This window comes from Antechinus flavipes, chromosome 2 (genome assembly GCF_016432865.1).
Source record: "Antechinus flavipes isolate AdamAnt ecotype Samford, QLD, Australia chromosome 2, AdamAnt_v2, whole genome shotgun sequence".
Classification (NCBI taxonomy): Eukaryota; Metazoa; Chordata; class Mammalia; order Dasyuromorphia; family Dasyuridae; genus Antechinus; species Antechinus flavipes.
Window position 1 is genome coordinate 47,500,041 of NC_067399.1, and position 11,617 is coordinate 47,511,657.

General features: G+C 36.8%; 1 protein-coding gene and 1 long non-coding RNA gene across 2 annotated transcripts; both read left to right on the top strand.

The window, feature by feature from the left end:
• Positions 1-244: 244 nt before the first annotated feature.
• On the top strand, positions 245-11,000 carry PSMD7 (proteasome 26S subunit, non-ATPase 7). Its single transcript, XM_051974703.1, has 7 exons — positions 245-403; positions 6,119-6,210; positions 6,549-6,641; positions 7,528-7,625; positions 7,918-7,998; positions 8,919-9,010; positions 9,975-11,000. The coding sequence occupies exons 1-7, from the start codon at positions 330-332 to the stop codon at positions 10,417-10,419; spliced, it is 975 nt and encodes a 324-aa protein (XP_051830663.1). The 5' UTR covers positions 245-329; the 3' UTR covers positions 10,420-11,000.
• Positions 414-5,779, top strand: LOC127547731 (uncharacterized). Its single transcript, XR_007950258.1, has 2 exons — positions 414-3,341; positions 3,393-5,779. It is a non-coding gene; the product is annotated as an uncharacterized LOC127547731 (long non-coding RNA).
• Positions 11,001-11,617: the final 617 nt, after the last annotated feature.

The following is an 11,617-nucleotide window of genomic DNA, read 5'->3' on the forward strand; positions in this document are numbered from 1 at the left end:
CCTCCTGGAATAGGGGTCGGTGTAGAACATTTCAGAGCCAAGGCCCCTTTCTGGTTCTCAGTTTCCCCATCTGCACTGCTAGAGCTTCGAATTCATAAGGGATTGCTAAACGCCGAGATAGCGGTTCCCCAAGCCGGTTCGCTTTTTCAAGATGGCGGCGCTCGCTGGCGTGGTGCAGGATGGGAGCGGAAGCGGGAGCGGAAACGGAAGGAGGGCGGTGGCGTGAGGCGGCGGAAGAGGTGGACCCGGTGCCGGGAATTTGCGGACGCTAAGGGGAGTCGCTGCGGCTGCAGACTTTCGTCTGGAGACGGGCTTGGCTGGCGGGCGCGATGCCGGAGCTGGCGGTGCAGAAGGTCGTGGTTCACCCCCTGGTGCTCCTCAGTGTGGTGGATCACTTTAACCGGTGAGCGCGGGGTGGACGGACGAAAGGGCTGAGGCCTAGGCCGTCGGCTACTGAGGCTAAGGCTGAGTCACGGAGGCCGCTCGGGCCCGAGGCCTCGGGAGCCACCATGGGGAGCGTCCCGTGGCCCGGAACCCTCTGTCCCCCCCCATCCCCCGAAGCCCCTTCCCAGGGCGAGAGCGTTTTAGATTCAGCTCACTCCTGCTGAGCTTAGTGACTGTGTGACTGCTTGGGCCAGTCCTTCCACCTCCGGCTGGTGGGGTGATCACCCGTGTGCCCCCCACAATTATTGACGTGCATATGTAATGTATATAAATCCTAGCCTCTTTTTATACGTATATGGGTCCTGGGTGACTCAGGGTACGGAGCGCGAGGCTGGAGTCGGCGAGACGGGTTCAGATGCGATCTTAGACACTTTACTAGCTGTCACTCTGGACTAATCAGTTCACCTCCGTCTGCCTAAGTTTCCTCAACTGAAAAATGGGGGTAGTCATGATAACCACTTCCCGGGGATGTTGTGAAGATAATTGCAAAGTGCTTTGTAAAACTTAAGTGTTCTGGGGAAATTCTGGAATTGGTTCATATGTAAGTAAGCCCACGATATGTGTAGTACAGCAAAATACTTTGCAAACTGAAAACATTGTATATAAATTGATGATTATCCTTAGGGCAGAAAGGGGTTCTAGAGCTCATTCAGATTGTAGTCAGGTAAGGAAAGTAAGACCTCCAACAGAAATAACTGCAATGTGCAGTATTGAAGAAAAAGAGAATAAAGATATTAAAAATGCTGGATGAGATCGAAAGACTTAAGGCATTTTTCTCTAAACACCTTTACCTCTGAAAGCTATACTGAAAATCCTCACCAGCTCCCTGAGAGGAATTTGCCTTTTGGAAAATAATTCTAATTGTGTGTGTGTGTGTGTGTGTGTGTGTGTGTGTGTACATACACACAAATATGTGTGAGTATATTGTTTGGATATCATTTACTGACATTGTAAAATTCAGATATAATGTGGGATCTGCAAAGTGATTATTTTGTAAGCATCAGACCAGTTTGGAGTTGTTAGTGAATTAATTGTAGAAATGGAGAGGTAGAGAAATAGTCACCAAGATAATCAAACTCAAGTACTTATTTATGTTTGGACTGCCCAAACTATCATACTTAAGTGAGTTTTTATATTTTCAAATATAAACAAACATTTTTGGACATATTTTCTTTGACCCTCAAATTCAGATTATTTGTTCCAAGAAGGTAGACTCTGCTTCTATTTGAACTTAGCTGTATATATACATAGAGTTCAATTTAACAACTAAAATAAAACACTTAAAAACAAACAAACAAACAAAAAAAAAAAAACCCTATATGTTGAATTGAGAATACCCTTTGGGATATAATATGTGTATTTTTTAGGATGCTGATCATTGTTTTTATTTTTCTCATGGATTAAGAACTGCTTCAAAGACATTCTTTCACTTTTGGTTTTATTGTTTATTTTAAGAGTTGGATTTTTAGGAGAGTATGATATTGCTCATTTCAACAGGTGTGGAAACTCAGTATTAATCAAGTAAAGTAACTTGTTTAAAATGAATCAACAAATCAGTAATATATATTCTACTCAAGTCTCAAAGTTTAGTTGATCGTATATTTCTCTAGCTTTTTCTGATATAGAATAAATATCAATAGTAACTTATTAAAGGAAAAATTAGGTTACATTGAAAAGCAGGGAGGCAATATGGCCACTGAAGTGAATCATCTAATTCTCTGTTTTTTGATAGATGGTGATACATGGTACAGTGGAGTACTGGGCATGTCAGAAGGACCCATGCCATAAGTGGTTTATTTAACTTCTCCAAAACTTAGAGGGATACTATGTATGTTATGTAGAAAACAATGTAGATAATGTACCTCTCTGGGATCAAGTGATATAGAGTATGCAAAGTACTTTGTAACCTTAAAACTAGTGTATATCACTGTCAGCTGCCATGATGGCATGATAAATCATTTTACTTCGTGTACCTCAAGATTCCTGACTGTGAAGTGAGCTTGCCACCAAAAATGTCCTATGTCTCCTAGGGAAGATCCTATACAGATTGTATGCTATCGAATAAATGAAAAATATTTGAACATGTAAGGACAATAATAAAGTAAATTCTAAATGATGATGGGAATATGTAAGTTCATTATTTTCCCATTTCCTTTTTTCCTGCCCAGATAGGGTCACCAGATTATCACTGGTAATTGTATGCTTCAGCTAGCACATAAGCTATAATAATAGCTAATATTATATGGTGCTTACTATGTGCTAAGAACTGGTAAGCGCTTTTATAATTATTATCTGATTTGATTATCATAACCATCCTGGGAAGTAAATGGTATTATGATCTCTATTTTATACATGAGGAAACTGAGGCAAATGGAGGTAAAATGACTTGCTCGGGATCACATAGTTAATAAGTGTCCGAGTCCAGATTTAATCCCAGATCTTTTTGTCTCCAGACCAGATTCAGCCCTCTTATCCACTCTGCCACCTAATTGCCTTTAATAATTGAATATATAAGTATTCAGATCATGGATTCTCAACTCTGGATCCATGAACTTGGGAGAGGAAAAAAAAAATTATAAAACTAATTGAAATTTAGCATTTCCTTCAGTTATGAATATAACAGGCTACAATCCTTATTTAAAGAAAGGGTCTGTAGGTTTTACCAGACTGTCAAAGGTATCCGTGGCACAAAAAAAATGTTAAGGAATCCTGCTATGGCATTTGGCAGGTACATTGTCCAGTTGACCTTACAGATGGTAGCAAAAAACAGAGTGAATGCCCATCATGTGGAGAGTGACTGAATAAACTTTGGAATATAGATATAATAGTATATTACACAATGAAAATGAGGAATATGAGGAAATCAGAAAACTACAGGAATAGGATTCTAGATTAAGGTTGGACTGGACTTTGGAGGCCAAACTACAGGAATAGGATTCTAGATTAAGGTTGGACTGGACTTTGGAGGCCAAACTACAGGAATAGGATTCTAGATTAAGGTTGGACTGGACTTTGGAGGCCAAGTCCAACCCCCATATTTTACAGATAGGAAACTGAGGCATAAAAAGATCAATTTGTCCATAAATTTTTCCAGGGCTAATAAATCTTTGAGGCAGAATTTGAAAATAATGTCCTGATATTCATCAATTGATGCAGAGTGAAAGAAGCAGAACCAAAGAACAATAATTTAAAGGAAATGAGCAGAGACAGCTAGATGGTTAGTGGATAGAGTGCCCAGCCTGATGTCAGGAGGACCTGAGTTCAAATTCAGTCTCAGACACTTAATTTTCCTCGCTATGTGACCCTGGGCAAGTCACTTAATCCCATTTGCCTCAGCAAAAAAAAAAGAAAAGAAAAGAAATGAGCACTCAAAGAAAACCAGACTTGATAATTAGAAAACAAGTAATGGTCTCAGAAAATGAAATTAACTATATTTCTTTCCTCTCATCAAAGAGACAGGCAAGAGAAAACTACTAGGGCATAATGTGTGTGTTATTAGACATGATTTGGTTTTGGTGGTGGAGTTATTTCCAGAAATAACATTGAAAACCAAAGGCAGTAAGACTTTAGGAAAGGAAAAAAGGTTGGGAAAACAGGGGATACAACTACAGTAAAGCCAGCCACATTTAGACTATAACAGCAGTCTTAATATCAGATAAGGCATAAAACCTGTTGAATAAAAACATTATGCAATATACTGTACAGATGGACATGGAGATAAGATCAAGTCCTTCAAATATTTTTGTTTGGGATAACATTGCTACAAGTCCCAGAACATTGAATTAGCTTCCTGAAGGAGATCAATATTCATTCTAACCTTAACTGGCCACAACAGAAAAATCAAGGGGATAAAGAGTACTTGTTCAAATTGATAAGAGTAAGCTTACAGAATTGATGTATTAGTATTTTTATCTTATGTAGACACTTGAGAGAGTCAGTAAGCTTGGGTGTGTAATTGAATAGATGGGGGGAAGTGGACTGGATTTCATTTTGGAAGTTTTATAGTGTTTTTAATGACCCTGGGTTTTCTCTAAAACAAAAGTTTGTCTTTTTAAATACCAGTATTCTTATGCTACAGCATGACTTTGGATCGTGGAATGCCACAGTCTTCATATAATTAAAATTGTGAGTCATCCATACAGCAATGGATAAATTCTTAATAGGTATGAATAGATGATCTCCTTGTGCCCCCCCCCCAAAAAAAAAAAAAACTATGACAAAAATTATACAAAAAACATTGAAGATTATACAGCCAGGTTAAAAATGGGGCAATTAAATCATGAGACTGAGTAGTAATCAATGGATGGCCAATTGCCATTCATGCCCACATGATGTCAAAATCTAAAGCCAGAGCTTCCTTACCTGAAGTCCATGAATAGATTTCAGGAAGACTGTGTACTTGGATGGGGGAAAAGTTATATCTTTCTTTTTATTAATCTAACATTTCTTGAAGGCAGCAAATTTGCAATAATATTTGGCTTCATTAGTTTTCCAAAGGCATTTATGACAGAGATTTGGAATCCCTAATGTCAAGAAAGGCCCCCCAATTGCATTGTGTAAGCCTCCTTCCAGAAATTTATAAAAACATATAATCAGCATTTACACAGATCAGGTTGATATGGGTAAATTTCATACCATCACAGGAAATGTCTCCATCAGAGATCACAGATCCCTAAAAAATCCTATTCCTAATTTTTGGCTAGTTTAACACAGACTTGAAGAATTTCTAACTTTTTAAATAGCAAATAGTTTTTAAAATAAAAAAAAAAAACAACTCTCAAAACATGTTTTATTCCCTTTTAATTTAGTAATAGCTGCCAAGAAGACCAATCTATGTGTATCTATGCAATCAGTATTTTCTTTTTTTAAATAAGTTCTTGTTGACCTCTTAGGTTTTTTCACATTACAATAATTTGCTCCAGGAAGCCTCCCCCATAAAATAACAAATAATAACAAGAATGGGGAGGGGAAATTAGTATAACTAAGCAGTATATCCCAAAAAAAGTCTTTAAAAAAATGTAATGTACTAAATTTATTCATGGACCTCCCATTTCTGGAAAGGGAGAGAATGTCTCATATCTGTCTTTGAAGCCATACTTAGTCTTTGTAATTTTTAGGACATTTACTTTTTGATTTTGGAGAATCATTGTGTAATGTTGTTTTCTGGGCTTTTCGCTCTGTATCACTTCATGTAGATTTCATTATGCTTCTCTGTATTCATCATATTTGTTATTTCTTACTGCACAGTAATGTTACATTATATTCATGTACCATATTTGGCCATCCATCTACTTTGTTTCCAATTCTTTGCTATCACTGAAAATACTGCTGTAAATATTTTATGTATTTGGGGACTTCTTACCAGTGGCTTTCTTGAGAGTTGAACCTAGTTGTAAGTTCTTTGGATGTGGGCAATTTAATTGCTTCATTTGCTTAATTCCAAATTGCTTTCCAGAATGTTTGTACTGATTCACATCTCTCCCAACAGTGCACTAGTGTTCTATCTTCCTCCAACCCCTCTAACATTTACTGTTACTGTCTTTTGTTATCTCTGCTAATTTGCAAGGTATGAGGTGAAACAAGGTTGCTTTGTGAAAAGAATTATGAGGCTCTAAGATGTTATCTTCAGAATTCATGTTTATCCAAGCTGGCTAGCTTTTGTTTTCTCTTTCAGAATAGGAAAAGTTGGGAATCAAAAACGTGTTGTTGGTGTGCTTTTGGGATCATGGCAGAAAAAAGTCCTTGATGTATCTAACAGTTTTGCAGGTAACAAATAACATTACATTTTTCTGGTCAAAGATTATACTCATCATCAAACAACACATGTTTAAAGTTTTGGAGGTTGCTGTTGTTTTTTAAACCTTTTCTCAAACATTCTGCCGACCTAACTAGTTAGGGATACCTAAAGTTGTCCTTACAAATAGACATTATTGTTTATTTTTAATATTGATTCCAGGACAGAACAGTAAATTTAGATTATGTCTTTTGTGATTGTAATATCAATATAGACTATTAATTGATAAGTTTGAGAACAATTTGTTTTTATATATTTCTATGCTTTTCATTAACCAACATAATAAATTATACCTTATTTTTCTCATTAGTCCCTTTTGATGAAGATGACAAAGATGACTCAGTCTGGTTTCTTGATCACGACTATTTGGAAAATATGTATGGAATGTTTAAGAAGGTCAATGGTATGTATTTTATTAGAAGAACTTGTAACATTTTTAAATTATACATAATCATAGTCAGAGCTAGCTATATGTAAATCTTAGTTAGCATCTAATCTAACCTCCTAGTTTTACAGATAGGCAGACCTGAAGAGTTTAAATGAATTGCCCATAATCATATTTTAGAAGGGGCAAAGTCAAGACAAGCAGCCAAGACTCTTAATTCCTAATTCAATGTTCTTTCTGTTATATTATATTCTACTACAATTCTATGACTAAAAAAAATATTTTAGCAAAATTATTTTGACAGCAGACAGAATATATTCCTTTAGGTGCTTAAATTTTATCTTGCATTTAAATATTACCCTACATTCTCTAAGTTTTTGCTATTTAAGTTTGTTTTGTTTCATATTAGATTCTTAACTCCTAGAGGGCACAAACTATACTGTCTTTTAAGAGAGGGGATCAATAAAATGAACTTGAGCATCTCTTTAAAGTTCATATTTTTAAGAAATATAAAAAAAAGTGTTGCTAATTCTATATTGTAGAAGCTACTATATATTCAGACATAGTAATGAGGGAATGTATTACTAATATAGATTATAGACACATTCTGCCTATAAAAATTTTAATTTCAACTTACTTATTGTCTCTTATTCCTCATGGTAGAGTAGATGCTTAATAATTACTTGTTGACACTTCATTTTCCTCTCTAATTAGAAACTTACGAAACTATAGGTTTTGAATGTTGCATGCTCAACCAATTAGAGAAAAAAGATGCCTGGAATTTTCAAAAAACAAGACATAAATTACTTCCAATTCCAAACAGTGTGAATTCCTTCCCTTAGTGAATGATCTTTTCAAAATTACTCTTACTAGAATTCTTTTTTTTTTTTTTTTTCCTTCCCAGCCAGAGAAAGAATAGTTGGGTGGTACCATACGGGCCCAAAGCTACACAAGAATGACATTGCCATCAATGAACTCATGAAAAGATACTGTCCTAATTCAGTAAGTGCTCTCCAAATAATAACTCCTGAAGAGTGCCTCTTGTATTGCCAACTGGCTCAGACGGGATGGTCATAGAAGGGACTAAAATGGGCTTATAGTAAATTATTTAAACTCAAAGAGAAATGATTCCATCAGATAATAAATTTCTTATTCCTTAATGATGTTGAAAATTAGAGCAAGCTCTATAATGTGGACTTGTCTCGGCTCATTGCTGACAAAATAATCCTGTGGTGCAACTTGAAGACTTGATGAATCTTAAACTTATTCTGTGCTGAAACGTTTTCTCCTCCAGGTATTGGTGATTATTGATGTGAAGCCAAAGGATCTCGGGCTGCCCACCGAGGCATATATTTCCGTTGAAGAAGTTCATGATGTGAGTCACCATTCCAACATTTTGGAGTTTTCTTTTTCTTCATCTTCTATGGGAGCCACATGGCTTTGGTTCTTTTTGGCACATAACATTTTTCAAGGCAAAAACTCCTGTCTTGTTGCAGTAAAGCAAAAGGGCTTTGTTAGTTTCTGCTAACATTTTAGTTTTTTTTAAAAAAAGCTTTTCTTTGAGTACAGTGTTAGAATTAGAAAGACCATCTTAAAGAGCATCTAGTTCTTTCCCTTCTGTCTGCAGTTAAGGAAACAGAGGCCTAGAGAATCCAGTGAAAAGTTAGTATCAAAATTGGATTCAAGTCGTAAGGAGTTCCCTTCCTTGCTACTCGGCCACCCCGAGTTTACTTTCTAGGAGAGCCCTTTGATGGTACCAGGAGATGTTTTAATGATAGGACTCTCCATCCAATAGATCAGGACTGGAAAGGTTGGCTCACAAGCCACTTAGAAGGAATATTTGACATGTGAGCACTGACTTCTCTCTTGTTCTCTGCTGCCCAGTGCCTCTCAGAAGAGTTGTAGACTGGCCAAAGTATTATTACAGAACTGATTGTTGGCCTGTTGGTGACTCTTGATCTTTGTATGGATCCTCATCATTACAGTTACAGGAGTGATGCAGGGATGAGGAGAAAACTAGACAAGGCCAGGTTGTTTTGTTTTATTTTCAGGGCTTTTTGTAAACTGTTAAGCAGCATTGCTTATGAAAGTAGGCAAAGTTACTACCAGTAAAAGTTAAATTTAAATTATTTCAAGGGCCTGTAGAATGCAGCCCATCCACTTTTCATGCTGTGATTCTTGGCCCTTGTCTTATGTGTCTGTTCTCAGTAAAAGACCATTCAGAGTCTTGGTGCATTTCCTATGGATTATAATGTATTATAATGTTAATGTTATGACAGACCTTGTCTCTTTCAGGATGGAACTCCAACCTCTAAGACATTTGAACACGTGACCAGTGAAATCGGAGCAGAAGAAGCAGAAGAAGTGGGAGTGGAGCACCTGCTCCGGTAAGACCTGGTCCTAGAGGGTCTTGGCTACTGCAGTGCAGAGCAAGGCTGTGACTGTCATAGAAGCACAGATGAAGTAGTGAAAGGCACCGCAGGAGCCATCTGGCCCAAACCTGTGCTTTCCAGAGAGGAGACAGGCTTGTTCAAGATCATAAGACAGGATTGAACCATATGCCCTTTTCACTATGCCCCTTGTTTTCTGCCATTTACCTAAAATGCAGTGTTGCCATGTTTCTACATACACTTTTTTGGTGGGGGAAGAGGAGAATTCTTTATTTATATTTTATCCTAGTGAGTCTGATTTGAATACTTGTATTTGTGTGGCTCTTCTACTTGCTACAATTGTTAAGGCTCCTTTTGGTTGTGATTCTGTTAGCTAATTAAGCTTCAGCATTCCACATGATCAGATAAGTCATAGGATCTTTAGATGATAATTAACTTTTATTTTAACTTTGCAAAATATCTTCTTGACAACAGTACTTTGAGATAGTCATATAGGTTATTATCATGATCCTAGGATTTAGGGCTGAAAAGGATCTTAGAAATAATGTTATTTAATTAAGTCTCATTTTACAAATGAGGAAACTGAGGTAAGGTGAATGTTGAAAACTATCTTTGCATGTATTTTGAAAATAAAAAGCTATTTTAAAAAGAAAGAAAAAATTTTAATTTTCTCTTGTTCCTTGAATTCCTTTAGGAAAATTGAACTTTTTTCCTCTTTAAAATGATGGAGTTGGATCATATGAACTTTGAAGCCAGGTCAAAATCTATGATCTTATAAACTCTTCAATTTTAAACATAAATCTTAATATTTCTCCAAATCCTTAAATTACCTGATAGTTTAAGATACAAAATGCTTTGTTTCACTTTACTTCCTTTCTCTGGTAAAGCTGAGTGTTTTCTTAAAAAATATGGAAAGTTGATTGTCTAATGTGTTTTCTCATCCTTTTCTGGACAATTGCAGAGACATCAAAGACACCACAGTGGGCACTCTTTCTCAGCGTATCACAAATCAGGTCCATGGCTTAAAGGGACTGAACTCCAAGCTTTTGGACATCAGGGGCTACTTGGAGAAAGTGGCGATGGGCAAGTTGCCCATCAACCACCAGATAATCTACCAGCTGCAGGATGTCTTTAACCTATTGCCTGATGTCAACCTGCAAGAATTTGTCAAAGCATTTTACCTGAAGACCAATGACCAAATGGTGGTGGTGTACTTGGCTTCACTGATCCGCTCAGTGGTTGCCTTGCACAACCTCATCAACAATAAGATTGCCAACCGGGATGCAGAGAAGAAAGAGGGGCAAGAAAAGGAAGAGAGCAAAAAGGAGAGGAAAGATGACAAGGAGAAAGACAAAGATAAGGAAAAAGGTGATAACAAGAAAGAAGAGAAAAAGGAAAAAAAATAAAACTTGGTGTGTTTTTTGGAAATTAAACTATTGCAGGCTAAATGAGTATGCTGCTAGAGGGTTCTTTTCACTATCAAGTGCTTGTTATAACATTGTTTTGATAGTTCTCTGCCTTATCTCAGAAAGGGAAGCCCCTTGCTGTGGGATCATTCAGCTAAAGAGGATAAAAGGAACTGAGTTCACCTAAAATGGCAGCTCTAACACAGGTCCGTGATACTGGGGTTTTATGGTCTGGGCCTAAAGCATGTGGAAATGGAGGAGAAGCAAAGATTTAGTGTAGTTTCCCCACTCCCCACTCCCCCCAATAAAATCATGTTTTGAAAATCCATTGTCTGCCCCCTTTTCCTTACCATTTGGGTCTGTCTTCAGCAGTACATAAAACTTCCAGACTATGCACAAATGCATGTACACTGCCTTTTAGCTGCCTGCATTTTGTTCCTTCTCCTGAACTCTCAGTAGAGGATGCCACACCAAAGGACTTCACTTTCTGAGCCTGAGATTGCCTCAGCAGCCTCGGGATTTGAGATTAAGCTCCATATATTGTTTACCTTCAAAGATCATTAAATGGTTTGGTTTGTAAATTTGTGTTCTAGTCATTTTTGATTCTAGAAGTTAATATTCAATGAGTGTAAATGATAAGATAACTCAATGGAAAGATTTTTTTCACCTCGTTTAAATTTTTTTTTTTTTAGTTACAAATATGCATTTTTCTTACTACACATTTCTTTATGAATGATGTTAGGAGAGAAAAATTAGAAGGGAAGGGAAAAATCTCAGTGGAAGGTCTTAAAAGTAAGAGTCAAACCTGAAAGAAACTCCCTTAGAAAAGTCATTACATACGATGCTTGAAAAGTATGGATTTCAAATCATTAAATGTATCTGAATAAGTAGGCAACTTGGCATAGAAGAGAGTATTTTTTCATCCAAAAGTGTAATGTGTTGCCTAGTCCCAATTCTGCTCCCAACTTTATGTGACTAGGTCATCACTCTCACTAGGTATATGTTAGTGTCAGTAAAATGAAGAATTAAGGATTTCTTATTACCCTTTTATCTCAAAAAAGTCAATTCCATTAATTTAATATTTTTCTCCAATTATGTGTAAAAAAATTTTCCAAGATTCATTTTTAAAACTGAGTTCCAAATTCTATCTTTTCCTCCACCCCCCTCATAGAGAATCCAGCAATTTGATATAGGTTAT